At 35.0% G+C, this 19067-nt stretch overlaps 1 protein-coding gene and 1 pseudogene across 1 annotated transcript; both read left to right on the top strand.

Annotated features, from left to right (window-relative positions):
* The first annotated feature begins 4991 nt into the window (after nt 1–4991).
* On the top strand, nt 4992–6498 carry LOC132050816 (vinorine synthase-like; annotated as a pseudogene).
* A 5906-nt stretch (nt 6499–12404) lies between these two features.
* Nucleotides 12405–18296, top strand: LOC132049182 (uncharacterized). The gene is made up of 4 exons (XM_059439883.1): nt 12405–12765; nt 15062–15665; nt 16121–16397; nt 18028–18296. The coding sequence occupies exons 1-4, from the start codon at nt 12684–12686 to the stop codon at nt 18079–18081; spliced, it is 1017 nt and encodes a 338-aa protein (XP_059295866.1). The 5' UTR covers nt 12405–12683; the 3' UTR covers nt 18082–18296.
* The last annotated feature ends 771 nt before the right edge of the window (nt 18297–19067 follow it).

Raw genomic sequence — 19067 nt, 5'->3', positions numbered from 1 at the left:
TTACACCAATTAAAATAAGAAAAATAATAGAAAAACTCTTCAATATGTAAATACACCCCATAAGTAAATGTAGAATTAGATAAACTACAAGTTCTCAACAATAAATCATAAATTTCATGTTTTTTCTAAAACGGTGCTTCTGAAGTTTCCATCACAATTTAAGTAGTAGAGTGATTTAAATTGAATTTAACAATTATAGAATAGCATAATTTTTTATAATACACTCCCTCCGTCCATTTTTCTTTGTCCATTATAATAAAATTATATGTCCACTTTTACTTGTAAGTTATATAGTTTGAAAAACCAAGACATAATTCACCATTTTATACCTGTTTTACCCTTATTAGTAAGTACTCCAATTCATTTCTCATTTTATTTATTGCTTATTAAGAGTGTCCCAAGTCAAATATAGATAAGTAAACATGGACAAAGAGAGTAATAAACAAAAGAAATTATTAAAAAAAATGAATTTTGATCTCAATCCAAAATTCCCATTGAAACCCAAGTTTTTCGATTTAAATACTCACAGATTTGAGATTAAGAGAAATGCTTAATTTAAGGGATTTTGAAGTTTCTATTTGTGTGTTCTCGCTAAAGATCACAGATAAAATAATAGAAAAGAGGAAAGGCAATATAACTAATAAAAGATAAATAGAAAATTGGGAGGGCCGAAAAGGGAATTCTTGTGTGTGTACAAAGGAAGTAAAAAGCGCAAAGAAAAACGGGAATCGGAAAATGTTAAAGATACATTCAAACTTGTGTCTACCAGCCGTGGCACCTTTGTCTAATTTACGACTGGGGGTGGCAGGATTAAATATTTAACCTAATTTAAGTAAATTACAATATAAGTATATAAAAAAATTATTAATCGAAGGGGTGCCATGCCACCCCCACCCCAAAGGGTGGATCCGCCCCTGTTCATAATCATATCTTTTATTACAACAATATATCCAGTGTAATCGTACGAGTGGGTTCTGAAGAGGATAGAATATACGCAAACCTTACCTTTACCGTAGGAGGTTGAGGGGTTGTTTCCAATAGACCTCGGCTCAAGAAAAAGCAAATGAAGCACATCAAAGCAGGACAAAAAAGGAAATAACAGAAGTGACAAATATATTCTCTTCTTGGAAGAGAGCCTTGGCGTAACTGGTAAAGTTGTTGTAATTTGATCAGAAGATTACTGGTTTGAGTAGTAGAAACAATCTCTTGCAGAAATGCAAGGTAAGACTGCGTACAATAGACCATTATCATCCGGCACTTCCCCGTACCCCGCGTATAGCGGAAGCTTAGTGCAACATGCTTTTTTTTTTTTTTTTTTTAAAATGTATTCTCTTCTTTCTTATGCTTTTATGTTGTATTGGTTGGTCTATGGATGGAAGATTGATGTGTGTTGCTTGCAGTACAAAAAGTCACATCTAAAAAGATAACAAATGGTTCATGTAATGGTGTTAATGAGAAAAGAAGAAAACAAAGGGGTTAAAAAATGGTGGAACTATTGGGGGACAAAAGGAGGAAGAATATAGGTAGTCATTTCAGTATTATTTACCCATATGAGATTCACACGTTGTGCCATGTCAGAGTGAAAGTGTTCAATATGCACAGTTTGAAGAAAAAACGAATGTCCAATAGGTCACTCTTTAATATCTGGTGTCTTGAAAAATCGTGGTGAGTTTAAAATGCTTTATGTATTTGGCCAATTATAGACATATTATACCCTCAAGTTGAGGCCAGTGGATCTTATTACTTTGCACGTTAGATGTCTACCTACTAACTCAGTTTTGCTCATCATAATATGTTGAGAACTCGCGGACAACGCCTTCCAAATTAATCAAAGTGAATCAGAATGCCAGAGAGAAGCCTATTCAACAAGCTTTGAGTTACTTTTAAACGCAATACTAGCTTCTTCTTTCACTAAAAACCGCAACGATATATATGATCAGATAGGCTGCGTGACTTGCGGTCTATCTGATGCTTTTGGAGAAATGGGTGATTAATCTTTTTTATGTGGGCTTAACATTGTGTGTAAAATGTATGCTGCTTAAACGTTACTGTGTGGTTTTCTTCTGGCCTTTGTTTACTTCCCTACTGTATATTTTTTTATTTTATTCAGTGTTATGGCACTAGAAAGAGCTGTGAAATGTATGCTGAATATTTATGTGAATGATATAACATGGTGATTAGCATAAAAGTAGAAAGATTTAATGCTATGCTGATGGATTAACTGACAAATCTAATCTGTAGATCATTTTGATAAGCTATTTAATTGTACTCGTTTATCTTTCGTGACTGTACTTGTTACTTCACATCAGTTTCTCTTTTATTTGTCCAGTGTTGGGAGTTCTTCTATATTAGCAGGTGTTTTACTAATATTCTCTCTGTCATTCTTAATCACTCTGATTAGTGAAGACGTTCTCCACGAGTTATCGACATATTTTGATGGGAAAAACTAAATTAGTTGGTCAACATCATCGTGAAAGCTAATGAGATCCATTGGCCTCAACATGAAGATATTTATTATGTAATTCATTTAGATTATTTTTTTTTTCAAAAAAGGAGCAAAACTGGAAGTGAGAGGTGCCGAGAACCACTCAGGATATACTTATGATTGATATATTTGAGAGCACTTACAGTCTATATTGAGGGACAGGTGTATATTTTTTTGCGTGTTTTTGCATACCGTGTCTTCAACTTCTTTTTCAAAATTATTTTCAAGGTTCCATCTATATGATGGAGTAGTTTAGGCATTGACTCCAACCTGTATATTTACCAAAAATCATAATTACACAGAGGAGGACATAAACCTTGGCCTCCAGAACTGGTGAGAATTGACTATCACCAACCTATGATAAATATGAAAACAAAAGTATCCAGATTGTGCAACATAGTGTTGGGAAGCCTCTAGGAGATTTGTAACATCACTGGGATGCTATGTACATATTAACAAAAAGTTATCCACTGTCATTGATGACATATCTGTTCTTTTTACTGAATCTGAAGTTTGGTAGTCCATCCGCTTCTAGCTTCATTGAGGTTCTAACATTAGAAGGAATGGAAACAGCCCCATTGAATATAAATGTTAGTCTTGGACTCCTCTCCCAATTTTGCCAACATATCTGCAGTATTATTACCTTCTCTAAGGGTGTGACAGAAGATAAAATTGCCATTCTTGATCAATTCCATAACCTTTTCTATAGCTGCCAGGGTGGCTTTTTAATCCTTTTGTGATCAGGTTTATGACAATCATAGAATCAGATTCTACAATCATTAGCTACCTGAAGCAATTCTTCGAGGAGAGAAAACATTACATATTACTAGCTTGTGTGGCTACCAAGTTTATGATGTTGATTTTGGCTGCAGAAAACCTTCATGGTTCAGTGCAAATCAAAGGGCAATTAGAAATTCTGTTATGTTGTTGGATTCAAGAGATAGTGGTGGAATAGACGCATGGATATGCTTGTAAGGACAGTGATACTAGGGCTGCATATCAGTTGGTTCGGTTCGGGTTTCAAAATTATCGCTTCAACTTAACGGTTATCGGTTTGTAGACATGTTAAACGGTTAAGATATCGATTAATGGGTTATCAGTTAATCGATTGTTGTTTGTTATCGGTTTAACCGTTAAGATTTCATATAAAAATATTTCAAGAACAAAGAACTCATCTTCAAAACTGAAAGTAGCTTCAGCTCCTAAGACTATGCCAAACAAAATCTTTTCAAGAATGACGAACTTTTTCTGCAAGGAAGTGATTTCCCTAATTTCCCAAACCCAACAAAAACCCCAAAATAGAGAAATGCAAAAACACAGAAACTAGAATGAGAATTGAAAGCAATGTAGAAGAAGTAAAAGATAGTTTCGTAAGTTTACGTTTTCAAATTGGGCTTGCGTCTTGCGAGTTGGAGGAGAAGGATTTCTGTAGTGATACGCCGCTTGAGAGACTGAGTTTATGAAGTGGAAATCAAGTGAACCTTAAATCTAGTCAAGTGACTTTATATATGGAAGGCAAAATTGTAATTAAATAAATGGTTATCAGTTCACCTGTTAACAAAAATGCCAAACCGTGACCCGACTCAAAAAGCCAATAACCACAAGGCACCACCCAATACCCGAACCAGTAATCCATTAGGCCGAACCATTACTCCAATAATTGATTCGGGTTATTGGTTTAACCGTTAATATGCACAGCTCTAAGTCATACTATGTCAATTTTTGAGCATGAACTAGAGTTGTCGCTAGCATTTGGATCTGGCAAATAATTGAATTTAGCTTCTTGTATCAACTTTAATTTTTATTGTTCGGTTCCTCTGTTGTTTCTTTTTATGGTGGCATTTGTATTTGTTTTGTTTCTTCGGCAAAACCTAGTAGCTTTGACACAAATTTTGTATTTGTGTGAAAAAAACATTTAATATGCATAAATAATTGTCAAGAATCCAGTAACTTTCTTTCTTTAGAATCTAGAACTCATAAACCTAAAATTTTAGCTTTGCCTCTGTATGTGTACAAGTGTACGAGAGTGCTACTATTGTGGCATAGACTAAAATGTTGAGTTTGGATAATGTACCCTAGATGAGGATGGAATTAAAGCACTCTTTTAGTACAAAGATGTTCATGTATGCATTTGAGAGTATTTCAGAGCTAATGGATTTTGCTTCAGATAATCATCAACACCTTCAAAATAGAATAAATTTAATTTTACAACCCACTAGTTCTGCCATTTATTGATACCACATGATATCTCTCGTTGACTACAGGTTAATCAATAGTTGAGGGACGGCAAAGTACACAGAAAAATGAATAAAAGAACCATTACAACTCATTCTAGCATTATTAATTCATACCGCATGATAATCACAGTTTGACTTATAATTAAAAATTCGAATCAGAAGATTACAATCTTAATATAATGCACCCCATCATCTCCCGTTGATTAGAAATTGATATTCACTATATATATAAGCAAATTATACTCAATAGCCAGAAAACTAAAGTTAGCAATGGAAAGAAAGATTGAGATAGTTTCTATGGAGCTAATTAAACCTCTTTCTCCCACTCCTAATCACCTTAAACGCTTTGAATACTCTTATTTGGATCAGATGGCAATACCTGTATTTGCTCCCTTAGCTCTATTTTATCCTTCTCCAGATGGTGATGAATATTATTCCGATGAGCAAGCGAGGGCAATCAATTCATCAAGATTGCTCGTTTTTAGGAAATCTTTGTCTCTCTTGCTCGTTTTTACCCTTTTGCTGGTCGAATTAAGGGCAACTCAATTGAATGCAACGACGATGGGGTGCCTTTCTATGAGGCTTTTGCTCATAATTATCAGTTTGAGGGTGTTCATGGAAAACTCGAACTAACTAAACATTTCCTCCCCAGTGTTCAAGGTGGCTCAGTATTCCATAACTCGGCCTTTCCTTTACTTGTTCAAGTCACAATTTTCAAGTGTGGAGGTATGGCTATTGGTATTTGTGTTTTTCACAAAGTTGCTGATGGTGCCACGCTGTGCACCCTCGCCAATGCCTGGGCAATAACTGCCCGAGGTAGCTGCCCTGATTTACCTGAATTCGTTGCAGCTGCAAAATTCTTACCACCACCTATTCCCTATGTCTCAAACGGGCCTAAGTTGCAGTTTGACTTTGCCAAATTCTTTTTTAAAGAGGAACGTGTCACTAAATTGTTCGCCTTTGATGCATCTACTATAGCATCACTCAAGGCTAAGGCCATGAGCGATGATGTACCAAAGCCCACACGAGTTGATGTTGTATCAGCCGTGATATGGAAATGTGCCATGTCATCTTCAGGGACTGAAACAAAATTATCAAAGTTCGCGCACCAAGTAAATAGAAGAAGGTGGTTTGTCCCTCCATTGCCAGATCATTGTGTAGGAAATGCTGTTGCAATTTCCACAGCATGTAAAGGTGAGAATGATTGCTCTGACTTGCCCGCCTTCGTCACTTATACAAGAAAATCATTAACAGAATTGCGTTCCAAATATGTGGATAAACAAAGTCAAGATGAGGCAATTTTGGTCATTCCACATGACTACTTTGAGCTAACTTATGCACATTTTCGAGGCGAGGTAGCGATGCAAATCAGTAGCTTGTGTGGCTACCAACTTTATGATGTTGATTTTGGCTGGGGTAAACCTTCATGGTTAAGTGTAAATCAAACAGCGACTAGAAATCTTGTTATATTGATGGATTCAAGAGATAGTGGTGGAATTGACGCGTGGATATGCTTGAAGGACAGTGACACTATGTCAATTTTCGAGCATGAACTAGAGCTGTTGCTAGCATTTGGATCTGCCAAATAATTGAATTTAGCTTATTGTATCAATTTTAATTCTTATTGTTCAGTTCCTCTGTTGTTTCTTTTTATGGTAGCATTTGTATTTGTTTTGTTTCTTCGGCAAAACCTAGTAGCTTTGACACAAATCTTGTATTTGTGTAAAAAAATCATTTAATATGTACAAATAATTTATCAAGAATCCTGTAACTTGCTTTTTTTAGAATCTAGAATCATAAACTTCAAATTTGAGCCGTACAAGTGTAACAACGTGCTACCTTTTGTTGCATAGACCCCCAATGTTGAGTTTGGGTAATGTAGCCAAAATGAGGATGTAATTAAAGCACATGGAATTAAAGCACTCTTCTGTCATTGCAATCAATATATTTATTATCAATGATTCTTCCGACAGAGGGAATATAACAACAACATACCCAGGGTAATCTCATAAGTGGAATATGAAGAAAGTAAAGTGTACGTAGACTTTATACCTATCTTGAAGATAGAAAGGTTGTTTTCGATAGACCTTCGGTTCAAGATCTTAATGTGCAAGGAAGTCTTAATAGGATGATACGGTCGTTAATTGTAACTCGAAGGGGAAAAAGTTCATTAATTATGATCCATGTGCAAGGAAATTTGAAGTTTCCAAGTTGACTTCACCTATGAGGCAAACACAAATCCTTGCCTCTCCTCTTCTTTTATACTTAAATTCGTTCTGAATGTCTTTATTCTCAAGCCAAATACAAGTTGTGATCACTACTAAAAAATCATCATTTTTCCATTGAAATTTCCCACTAAAAAACCGTTCAATGACTATTGTCAAGGATATTTTGATTGAATAAGTGAGAATATAAAAAGTAGTAGTGTTTTCACACGGAAAAATTAGGAAGTTCCCAGCATTTCAATGAAAACTTGTTTCCCACCATGCGTTTTTCCAGTGAGTTGATTCGGTGGAAAAAAACCTCTATTTCTAGTAGTGGATCTTGTTACTCATTCCGGTACTGTGATTTCTCTTTGCTATCTTTCCTGGTACAATTATGACTTACATAAGAAATAGAAATATTATTTCAAAAGTTGTTTAGCAAACGAACTATTAATTGGAACGAATGAAAATTCAAATAACTGATTGATATTGGCACTAATATCTATGTTTCGTGTCATTTTACATCTCATTCTTTTGACTTTTATCGCTTAATCTATGATGACATCGTCATATTTGAGCTTATGTTGTTATATTTCATGTGTTTAGGTACGATGAAGACAAACAATGAAAAACCCGGCTAAAAGTGGTAGATTTTGGAGCATATGATGATTACACGAGGTGACAAATTGAAGACTACAAGTGATGAACTAAAAGAAAAAAAAAATTGAACTGAAGGAAGCATATGTGCCAGCCCTGCATCGCAGGGCCAACACGTGAAGGTTGAGTCACAAAAACCAAGAGTCCCGCGCTGCATAGGCGTCGCGAACCTGGCACAATCAATATCCAAATTTCACTGAAGGTGCCGTGCTGGACCAGCGACGCGCGGTCAGCATGGGCCGGGTTTAACTTGCCTTTTAATTAGGATTTTTTAAAGCCTAGGCCTTTTAGTACCCCATAAATACATATTATATACGGTTTTTACATAACTTTGGATAACTTGAAACCCTTAGTTGAGAACTTTGGACCTAGAGAGAGCTTGGAGCCGCCGTGGAGGCCGTAGTTACAGGGTTTTATCTTCTCTGTAATACTTATTTTTACATTTTTATTCGGATGATTTGTTGTTTTTCCTACATGTTTATGCAGAGCTAAACTCTTTAGTTCTAGGGTTTTGACACAAACATGAAAGTTGACGTTTAATTATCGTTTATATCTATTGATTTTCCATCTTTGGGTTGCTTATTTATTCTTGTGCTTAATTGTTTAATTACTTGATCACTAATTGAACATTATCTATGGTGCGTGAATTGGACTTGAGAAAGGGAATTCATGTACGTAATAAAAATAAATAGAGTTTGTTCGATTTTATTGTTTCGCTACTGAGGATAGAGATATACCGTTTAGCCCTACTTAGTTGAATACGGAAAAATAAACGAGTTCTTGTTACCTCTGGCAACCATAGAGATATAGGCGTTATAGTAGCATCTACAAGCTTTGTGAGCAGTTCGCGACAATATAATAAAGTTACAATTAACTTGTCAATTAGTAACCCATAGGTAGGACGATTTGAAGACTCAACTGAATGGTTAGTGGTCATAGCCTTAGATCTATCACTTCTTCGATAAAAATTCACTCTTTCTTGGTTGAAGTTCATTATTTGTTATATTTTATTTTTAGTTAGTTTATAAATATTTAGTTTATAAATATAAATTTGAATTTTGCTTCTTATTTAGATAATTAGCATTAGTTTAATTTAGTAAATAGTTAATCATAAGTCCTGTGAGTATGATATCTGAACTTAACAATCTTATATTACTTGTACGACCGCGTATACTTGCATGTGCGTTTGGGATCGAGGGATAATAATAATAGCAGTAGTCTAATAGACTAAATCAATTTATCATGATCACAATAGTCCATTCCATTTCGGCAAACGATAACAGAGTACTTAAGAACTCAAATATCATATGGTAAACCACGCTAGATTAGTTTATGAATATAATAGAACCTTTTGAAACCAATAATGATACAGCTAAATTATTATTAAAAATAAGAATTAAAAGATCATACGGTATCCTATTCGTGTCCGCACTTTGATTATTTAAGAAGACGTTCTCCCCACGTAGGAGGAAAAGAAAATTCTTAATTACTAGTAAAATGTAATGATGCGAAAACTATGAAGTAATAGTACGAAATATCACCCAAACTAGGTGGACTTGGTATTAAATACAGGTAGTGAAAGTCACATGGTACCGAGATAAGTTAATTTATGAATATAAAGAACTTAAAAACCCAGATGATACAACTATATGTATTAAAATAAGATTTAGAAAATCAAATGGTATCGTCTTCGAGCAAAAATTCAGATTACTTCAGAATAACTTAATTTTCTCACGACTTACTTAACTAAGAATTTAGATTTATTTATCAAATAATTTGTAATAGCCAGCGCAAATAGATTATGTGAATCTTCTTCATTTCGTATGATACCACATGATCGCTCGTTGAATACAAGTAAATAGTGTTTACCCAAAAAGGTATAGTTGAATTTGTTTAGTGGTTTATAGGATATGTAGATTGATTTGTTATAGATAAGAATAAAGTAATATCAATTAATAGTGAAATCAAGCAAATGTAGAATAAGAATATAATAAATTGAGCCTGGGCCGTGGGAACTCGGAAGAATCTCTTAATGCAGACGACTCCGATTGAACACTTAGCCTTTGAGAACACTTCGGATCCGGTAGAAAAAGCAAGTAAAAAGTAGTAATTTGCTAATATGGGAAAGTGTAAATGTTAAGCTAGAATTGGATGCCTTCTAACACTGAAGTTGGACTCTTTTTATAGGTGATAATCTACTAGCATAGAGCCGTGAATTGTCCCTCGTAATGGACAATAATGATCAATACATGCCACTTAATTACAAAAAAAATAGTGTATGACCGGATATGTAACGCCTGGACTTCAAAAATACTCTGGGGCAATAGCTCCGTACTCTTTGCGCCGAGTTCGCGTAGAATCAATTCCGTCGGGTTCCCGATGAAATGCATATTAATAGTTTCTGTCGGCCACATATCGATACCATCTCATGCCACGTGTAAAGTCAGTTTTCACCCTATACAAGTAGTGGGAAACAAATCAGTTTGTGGATAAATTAAAATAACATTACGTCTGCATTAATTAATTGATACCACATGATCCACCAGTTTGATTTTAAAAAAAAAAAAAAAACTAGACTGCAAATTGATACATAATATATGGGAGGGCAATACAAAAACTTGACACATCGATTACTATATAAGCAAAAAATAATACTTGAGAGTTGCACAATTGAGTTCAACCAAGACAAAACTAGCTAGCCAGAAAACTAAAGTTCGTTATCCATGGAAAGAAAGATTGAGATAGTTTCTATGGAGTTCATTAGACCTCTTTTTCATTCTCCTAATCACCTTAAATGCTTTGAATATTCTTTTTGGATCAAACGGGAATACCCCTATATGGATGGCTCTGACTTGGCCACCTTGGTCACTTGTATAAGAAAATCATTAATAGAACTGAGTTCAAAATATGTGGAGAAACTAGTCGAGATGAGGCGATTTTGGCTATTCCCTATGACTTCATGGAGCTAATTCCAGCACAAATCCGAGGCGAGGTAGGGGTGCAAATTAGTAGCTTGTGTGGCTACCAATTTTTCGATGTTGATTTTGGATGGGGAAAGCCGTCATGGTTAACTGTAAATCAAAAGGCAATGAGAGATTTCGTATTATTGATGGATTCAAGAGATAGAGGTGGAATAGACGCATGGATATGTTTGAAGGACAGCAATACTATGTCAGTTTTCGAGCATGAACTGGAGCAGCTGCTAGCATAAATAGTTGAACTTAGCTTCTTGTATCAACTTTCATTCTTATTGCTTCAATTCCTCTGTTGTTTCTTTTTAAGGTGCTATGTATTTGTTTTCTGGAAGAATTATTTTGAGTATGGTTTATGAAATAAAAAGAGCTTTGTATGGTTTATGAAATAAAAAGAGCTTTGTGTCCATATCCTCGTGTAAGAGAGTACCACTTTTGTGGCATATAAACTGAGTTCGGGAAGTGTAACTATTAATAAATAGAGGGATAATATATATGGACAACGAAAATGAGGATGCAATAGAAGAAATTTCAGTGGAAGAAGCTATATTTGCTTTTGAATTCAGTTTGGGACAAGAATGAAAGCTTTCGAGCTTCTATTATACATTCAAATCCAGATCATGACATGTAAATTGAATTGTGATAATAGATCGAGACGATTTACGTAAAATCTTCAGAATAGGATAACACTTGCAACGCTTTGAAAATACCATAGATGGAGCTAAACGGGTGATTGAGGAATACTAAAGCTTTCCACTTCATAATTAGAAGTCAAAGCTTTGCTGTTCATCTAATTAAACACGAAACATACATTTTGAGATGCTAATGGAAGGCCATGTTTTAATATCAGGACCATAAATTTTGTATTGGGCTTATATTTTCTGTTATAGTCCAATTAGATAACCATGGTTTTGGTGACTAGCAACTCAAGCCTGCAAATCTTAACACATAAGAATAGGGATAGTCCATGGGCTTGTATTTTCAGTATCATCCAGCAGAATTTGAGAACTATTTGTAGCTTTGCCAAGTTAGAAGTACCTTTGAGCAAATATTGTTTGATTCCACTAGATCTAAATTACTTCGTATATAATTAAGTTGCATCTTCCTTAAAGATTAGTCTACGTCAATGACATCAAACGTGGTAGAAATGAAAGTGATAAAATAATCATGCTACCTCAATTTTCTCTTTCGTATTTGATAACCAGAATTTACTGACTAATTCAAATTTGCTCCATAAAAAATTCATTATGGGAGTTTTAGCGCTTCCTATAATAAAGTGTTTCAATTTGCAGGATTCAAAACCTATTAACTCGACAAATTCAGATTTGAGTCATAAAATACCCATCATAGGGTTTCGACATTCCCTATTAAAAAAGACTCCATTCTCAAAGCTCAGCAATTAATTAGCTCGACTAGTCCAAATTCACGCCATAAAAACTAAAAATCCCACTATGGAAGTTCTAGTGCTCCCTATCAAAGAGAAATTTATTTTCAGGGTTGAACTCGAAACTTCTTACTAAAAAAGAAGAAGAAAATTTACCATAAATTATCCTACCATATTTATAAAAACTTTTGAGAAAAACAAAAGGAACCTTATATTTCTCTCTTTTTTTCACCTTAAAATTGGCTATTTCAAGCTCTCAATTTCCCTCAGAGGCCCAGAGACACACACACAAGTGGACGTGGTCCGTGCCAAAACAGATATTTTAGCTAATAAATTGGCCATATTCCTCGTAATAAAACCTTTCACATTCCATAAAAACACACCCTTTTTCCCTTTTTTTTTTTTTTTTAAACATAAGATCTTTTTATATTCAATAAAGAAGGAAACAAAAAAGAAGACAAAACCCAATCCCTATCGAATAGAATGAGACCCTTTTCTTTTTGGGGAGGAAGGGGATAACAAGCCAATAGGGTTTTCTATTCTCAATTTCTCTCTCTTTTTTTTCACTTGTCAAAATAGAAAGAGAGAGCTCTTAAAGAAATATCTCTTCTTCTTCTCCTCCCTTTTGGGGTTGAAGAAAAGAGAAAAAAAAAAAAAAAAAAGTTGAGAAAAAACCCTCCAATTTATTGGATACATACATATATTACCCCTTATAATTTCTTAGTTTTTTTTTTCTTGCTAAATATGGATTCGGGTTGTGGTTATTTGTCAATGGTGGATCCTTTCTTGGTTGAAGCTCTTCAAAATCCACGTCATCGCCTTACCAGTAAGTAACATAGCTAATTATTATTTTTTCCCAATAAAATTTCATGTAATTGAGTTGTATTTGTTAGGGTTAGGGTTTAATTATGTTGAAGTGGGTTTATTTTTAAGTTTGCTGATCTGGGTTTATTAGCTTTTTTTTGTTTTTGTTTTGTTTTCAACAAATTGCATGTAATTTACTAGCATGTGTTACTATTTTTTAGGGTTTAGGTTTAATTGTGCAGAATATTGGGTTTATTTTTGTTTTTGCTGATCTGGGTTTGATTTATTTTGTTTGTTTTTTGTTTTTTCAACAAACTTCATGTAATTGAGGGTTTAGTTTTAATTATGCTGGATTTGGGTTTGTTTTTATTTTGCTGATGTGGGTTTGTTGTGAATATGTGGAATTTTGGTGATTGATTAGCTGTAGATCTGAGAGCTTATTAGTGTGTATTATATGTGTAAATGATCGGTGTTAGTAATTTGGTTGGGTTCGAGAAGTTGAATTTAGTTGCAGATAAGCTAAATATTCTGTTCATTTGTGCTGTTGGGACTTGGGAGAATGGGTTATGTGTTGAAATGTATGTTGCATAAGTAGTACTGTTAGGGGTTGTTTGGTCATTGGTTAGGAAGTGAATTATTCAGGTTAATGTTTGGTAGCTTTTTAGTTGCTATGTATAAAATTCAGTACCCCAAGTACGGTGTTTGGGTACTAGCTTTATGAACCCACATAACGAATACATGTATAAGTTATGAGGGAATCTATGTATTATTTACATTTGTAACTAAACCCTGCATTTCTCTTAACCAACTACCAAATGACCCCTAGTGTTATAGCACTAGATAGAGCCTTATGATGTATGCTGATTATTTGTCTGTGAGAGCACTAACATCTTAATTAGCATAGAAGTTGAAGATTTAATTCTCTGCTGAAGGTTTTACTGATAATTTGTTCTGTTGGGAGAATGGGTGATTACCTTCTTAATGCTGACCTAATATTATGTGCAGAAATTGCATAAACATTATTGTTTGTGATTTATTTGCTTTTGGTTTGCTCCCCTGCTCAACTGATAGCAAGGATGTTTTATCTTGCTTTGAGTGTTATAGCACTAGAAAGAGCTGTGTGATGTATGCTGATTATTTATCTGTGAGAGTACTAACATGGTAATTAGCATAGTAAGTAGAAGGTTTAATACTCTGCTCAAGGTTTTACTGATAATTTGCTCTGTTGGGTTAATGGGCGATTACCTTCTTTATGTTGACTTAATGTTATGCGTGGAAATGTATGTTGCATAAGCTTTACTATTAGTGTTTTATTTTTTTGAGAAACTGGTACTGTTATATTCCTCAGCATTAAGGATATGCTGGCAACCTCCAAAAAGGACAGTTAATGAAAAGATTTTAAAGGTAGAGATAAACTTACAATGCTCCTAATAAATCTACAAGATCATCTACATTCTCTATACATTGTTCTTTACACCAAAAATAGAAAGATACAATACAATTCTCCTTCGCTTTCTGAATAGAATTTGATGTATCTTCAAAGCATCTCCCATTTCTCCACCATTTTTTCTGGCTCTTGCTTTCCCCTCTTCTAATCCAGCAGCTCAGCAAGTCAGCAGTATGTTCAGGCATTGTCCAAAGTTGTGCTGTAAATCTACAATGAAGGAATAGGTGGTTGTTTGTTTCTCTTGCCTCCATACATAGAAAACATCTAGGCACAACTGTTAGACCTTTTCTCCGTAGCACCTCCTAAGTTACGCATGCCCTTCTTACAACCAGCCAAGAGAAACATCTCACCTTTATAGGTTTTATACTTCTCCAAACATTCTTCCATAAACCTGGCCTCCCTTCACTAGCAGCCCAATTCCTTCTCATGTACAACCTCTTAACATAAAAGGCTCCATCAGATTCCAACCTTGAGGTGTCCAGGAATCACCAATTGTAGCATTCTGGTGAATATATCAGGAAAAGCATCCTGATAGCCCTAAAACCAACTGTTTGTGTTTTATTTTGCCTCTGGTTTGCTGCGTGGATGTTTTATCTTGCTTTAGTGTTATAGCACCAGAAAGAGTTGTGTGATGTATGCTGATTGTTTGTCTGTGAGAGCACTATAATGATAATTAGCATAGAAGCAGAAATTAGTTCTCTGCTGAAGGTTTTACTGACAATTTGTTCTGTTGGGAGAATGGGTGATTACCTTCTTGTGTATAGTGCACCAACTAACTCATTGTTTAATATTTCTGTGTGTTTCTATTAGTAGAATAATTACTCTATAGTCAAAAGTATTTATATCTGGTTCTTCCTTGCTATTTGGCTAGTTCTACGAATGGAGCTCGACATTCAGAAGTTCTTGCAAAATTCTGATATGCAACAGTTTGAGTTCCCACATTTTCCTACTTCCTACCTCCGACTTGCAGCGCACCGTGTTGCTCAACACTATGGTTTGCAGACTATGGTTCAGGATAATGTTGTGGATGGTCAAGGAGCCAAAATCCTGGTGACAAGAAAACCTGAAAGCAAATACCCAGCTGTGCGTTTATCCGATGTCCCACCTAAACAATCTGAAAATGACAAATATGAGAAGATGAAAATAGTAATACAACCAAGGCCAAGTAACACCTCCTCAAAAGATGGTGAATCGGGTGCAAAACGCAGTCCAGTAAGAACTGTGGAAGAGAGAAAAGAGGAGTATGACAGGGCACGTGCACGTATTTTTAATAGTCCTATTAATTCTGAGTCAAGAGACACATTGGTTCGTGTTGCTTCTGACCTCAAGAACAGCATAGATGAGAATGAAAGGTTACTCTTGGATATGGAGAAAAGCCTCAGCAGCAGGGAAGGTGGTACTTCTTCCCGAGTTGCCATCTTTAGGGACAGGGAGAAAGAGCTTAGTGACCCTGATTATGACCGGAATTATGTTAGGTAAATTATTTGCCTTCTGAAACCATTTGTATAATATATTTCCTCCATCCCAATTTATGTGAAGGTGCTTGATTGGGCACTAAGTTTAAGAAAAAAGGCAATAATTTTTAAGCTTTTCGTCTAAAACAAAATTGAGAAATTTCTGTGGCTATAATCATTTCATCGAGGGTAAAATGGGAAGTTTAAAAATCAAGTTGTTACTAATTATAGAAAGATGTCATTCTTTTTGGGACTGATTAAAAAGGAAAGTGTGTCACATAAATTGGAACCGAGGGAGTATTTGTATATTCTACAATGCTTCATCTCAATTAGTGGAGTTTACTGTCTTTCAAACAAATGATATAGGTTTCTTTTTGAAAAATTCTTTATCTTTCCATGCTCCTCTTTGTTCTGCAACAATTTAAAACATGAAATAGAGACTGAAGATGACACAATTGTCTTTCAAACTGATGCAGGTATGTTAAGAGTGTCCCATCTGGTCAGTGCTTTAGCGTGGCACCTTTTGATGTGCAGAAGTTTCAGCCTCCATATGTGCATTACGATGCTGTTTTTCCTCAAATGAGTCAGCTACCCAATGCTCAAGCATCACCAAACTACAGGAACCCTGTTATTGGCCCCTATCATGCCATGGGATTTAATCAGACCTCCAATGATGGAGTATTCATGCAGTGGCCAACGCAAAGCATGATTTATGCACATTCATATGATCAAGTTAGACATGCTTTCTTTCAGGTATGAATCAGCTTCATGTCCCTTAGTTACCATTTTCTTACTGGAGTTGAATCAGCAATGATTATGACTCAGATGAATTTGAGGCCTTATATTATAAATCACCAACTTTTTGTTGTAGGATTCTTAGGAGCCCTTTTTTACTTAATTTAATGAAATGTGTAATGGCCAAAGTAATATTTCAACCAGAGCACCAAAAGATGCACCTATATCAGATTATATAATTTAGTATTTGATGTATATGAGAACTCTGATTTGGAAGCTAAGGTAAATAAAAATATCAATCTTACGCTGTCAGTAATATGCTGTTTAGGTCTAATTGTAGATGTTAGTAATGTGCTCGTTTAAAAAAAATATCAATCTTACTGTTACCATCTTAAAAAAAAAATAGATATATATCAATCTTATCAGGCAGCCCAGTGCACTAAGCTCCCGCTAAGCGCAGGGTCCGGGGACTAATCTTATCAATCTTATGTTTTCCATAATATGCTTTTAGGTTCGAGGGACTAATTTTGCTGTTGTAGCATTAATATGACATCTATCAATTACCAGATATCCATATTCCTCTTGCCACAGGCCTGATGTTTGGAGAACTGAACTTCATGTATAATGATGTTTTTTGGAGTGGCTAGTCTGTTAACTATGGAAGTTATACCATTAGCTGCCGGTGTCTTCCTAGCAGCAGATGTCGAGATAACATTAAAGTCTTGCAATTTTGTGTTCTTTTCTTGGCTTTGCATTTTGACTAACTATATTCAAATGGATTTACCTATTAGGAGAAATGACTGATGTCATCTTTCTTGGCAAATATTATCGGGGTATGCATATTATTATAAGGTCTGCTTTTTGGGCCTCAACCACACTCCGACAAGTACTACATACCTAGTGTGATCTCACAAGTGGGGTCCGGGGAGGTTGGGGTGTACGCAAAGTCGTAGACCTTACCCCTACCTTTGTGGGGTAGAGAAGTTGTTTCCGGTAGACCCTCAGCTCAAGAAAAACTGGGCCTCAGACACTGTTGGCAGAAATTTTCAGTAGTTGTCCGAAAATGAGACAACTATTTTAGTAAATGACCTTTTTATTTCTCTTGCAACTGATGGATCTTTAGGCCACGTGTCTAAAGATTCTTTTTGAGCAAACTGAAAATTTTATGAGAAAAAGTTAAGACCACGGTCTAAAATTTTGTGAGCATGCAAACGTTAGAAGACAGTTTAAGGGTTTATATGTAAGATTGAGAAATATATAAATATATGAGCAAACATTACACCCAAGTCTAACGTTATTCGGAATGGTAATTTCCTAAAAGACTGTATTTACGCAACTGTAAAAAATGGGGTAAATCAGCTCACTGTTTGTGGTTAACGCCTGCCCATCTGTGCATATTGTTTTTTATCTCTGTTTCATTTATTATTTATTTAGTATTATTTATTACTTTTGACATTGTCCAACTCCGCCTGTGTGAGCTTGCTTATATTGCCAGTCCCAAGCCCGGGTACAGTGGGATTCATATAGCCGACCCCAACTAGCTTGGGACCGAGGCGTTATTTTTGTTTTTGACTATGTATGCGATATCTGTTAATATAACAGGCCAACTTAAGTAACTGATGCATTTTCTCTTTTTGTTTTGTTGCAGCCTGCTTTCTGTCAGCAACCACTAAGTTTTGGTTATTCGCAGAACCACAGTTGATGTTCAAGAAATGGTTACTCAGAGAATGTCTGTACTGGGGAATGTAATTTTTGTTCTCTCTTAGTGTATCCTGGTTTAGGTTAATTGTCATAGACTCTATTAAACTTGGTGCTTCATTAGTCCCTTTTGCTTTCATTTTTTGGAACTCAGTTCGAGTGGAAGATTTAAGTACTGACTTTAAGTATCTTTTGCATTAATATTTCATGTTACCTAAATGCTGACTTTAAGTATCTTTTGCAGTAATATTTCTTACTACCTATATGCATTTGCTGTTATTAGTCCATGTATTATTTTGCTTCAATCAATCTGTCGGACATTGTTTGAACATGGAATTAAGAAAAAACAGAATGACACATATATTGATAAACAAGAAGAAAGTACCCCTGGTCATGTTAGTTGTGTCAGTAGCAAAATGATATGTAAAAGTTAAACTACTAGCAGTTGAGAGTATAAAAGTTCTCGACTAGAGCCCGTTTGGATTGGCTTATAAGTTGGCTTATAAAAAATGTTTTCAAATTTTTTTGAGTGTTTGGGTAGGCGATTTAAAGTCATTTTGTCTTAAAATAAGCTCGAAAAATAATTGGACCCATTTGATTTAGCTTATCTAAAGCGAAATATAAAATTTAAAACGAACATATAAGCCAAAAAAAATAAGTTGGAATCTTTGCCCAACTTATTTTTTTTTTATAGGCTATGACAAACTTTATAGAAATAAAAGCGTCCAAACGGGCTCTAGTTTCTAATTAGTGCATAAAAAAGCTGTCAACTTTTATCACACGGACAAAAAGGAAAAAAGTGTCGAGCAAATTGGGATCCAGGAAACACTAAAAGAGCTAGTTGCCGACATTGAAAGCAAATTAATCTGTTCTAAATTGTTTTTTCTTACCCCAGTTTAGAACTGGGTAACTTCCTCGAAATGTTGATTAAATTATCCTTTTCGATTATACTAGCATAGATTATTAAAAGAAAGAAGAAAGAGGGGTCAC

This window comes from Lycium ferocissimum, chromosome 3, assembly GCF_029784015.1.
Source record: "Lycium ferocissimum isolate CSIRO_LF1 chromosome 3, AGI_CSIRO_Lferr_CH_V1, whole genome shotgun sequence".
NCBI lineage: Eukaryota > Viridiplantae > Streptophyta > Magnoliopsida > Solanales > Solanaceae > Lycium > Lycium ferocissimum.
This window is presented reverse-complemented; position numbering and strand designations above follow the sequence as displayed.

Excerpts from the sequence above, each read along its gene's own strand:
- LOC132049182 (XM_059439883.1), top strand. The coding sequence starts at position 12,684 with ATGGATTCGGGTTGTGGTTATTTGTCAATGGTGGATCCTTTCTTGGTT. Across the intron at positions 12,766-15,061 it reads TCCACGTCATCGCCTTACCA|TTCTACGAATGGAGCTCGAC; the intron begins GTAAGTAACATA and ends CTATTTGGCTAG. Across the intron at positions 16,398-18,027 it reads TTAGACATGCTTTCTTTCAG|CCTGCTTTCTGTCAGCAACC; the intron begins GTATGAATCAGC and ends GTTTTGTTGCAG.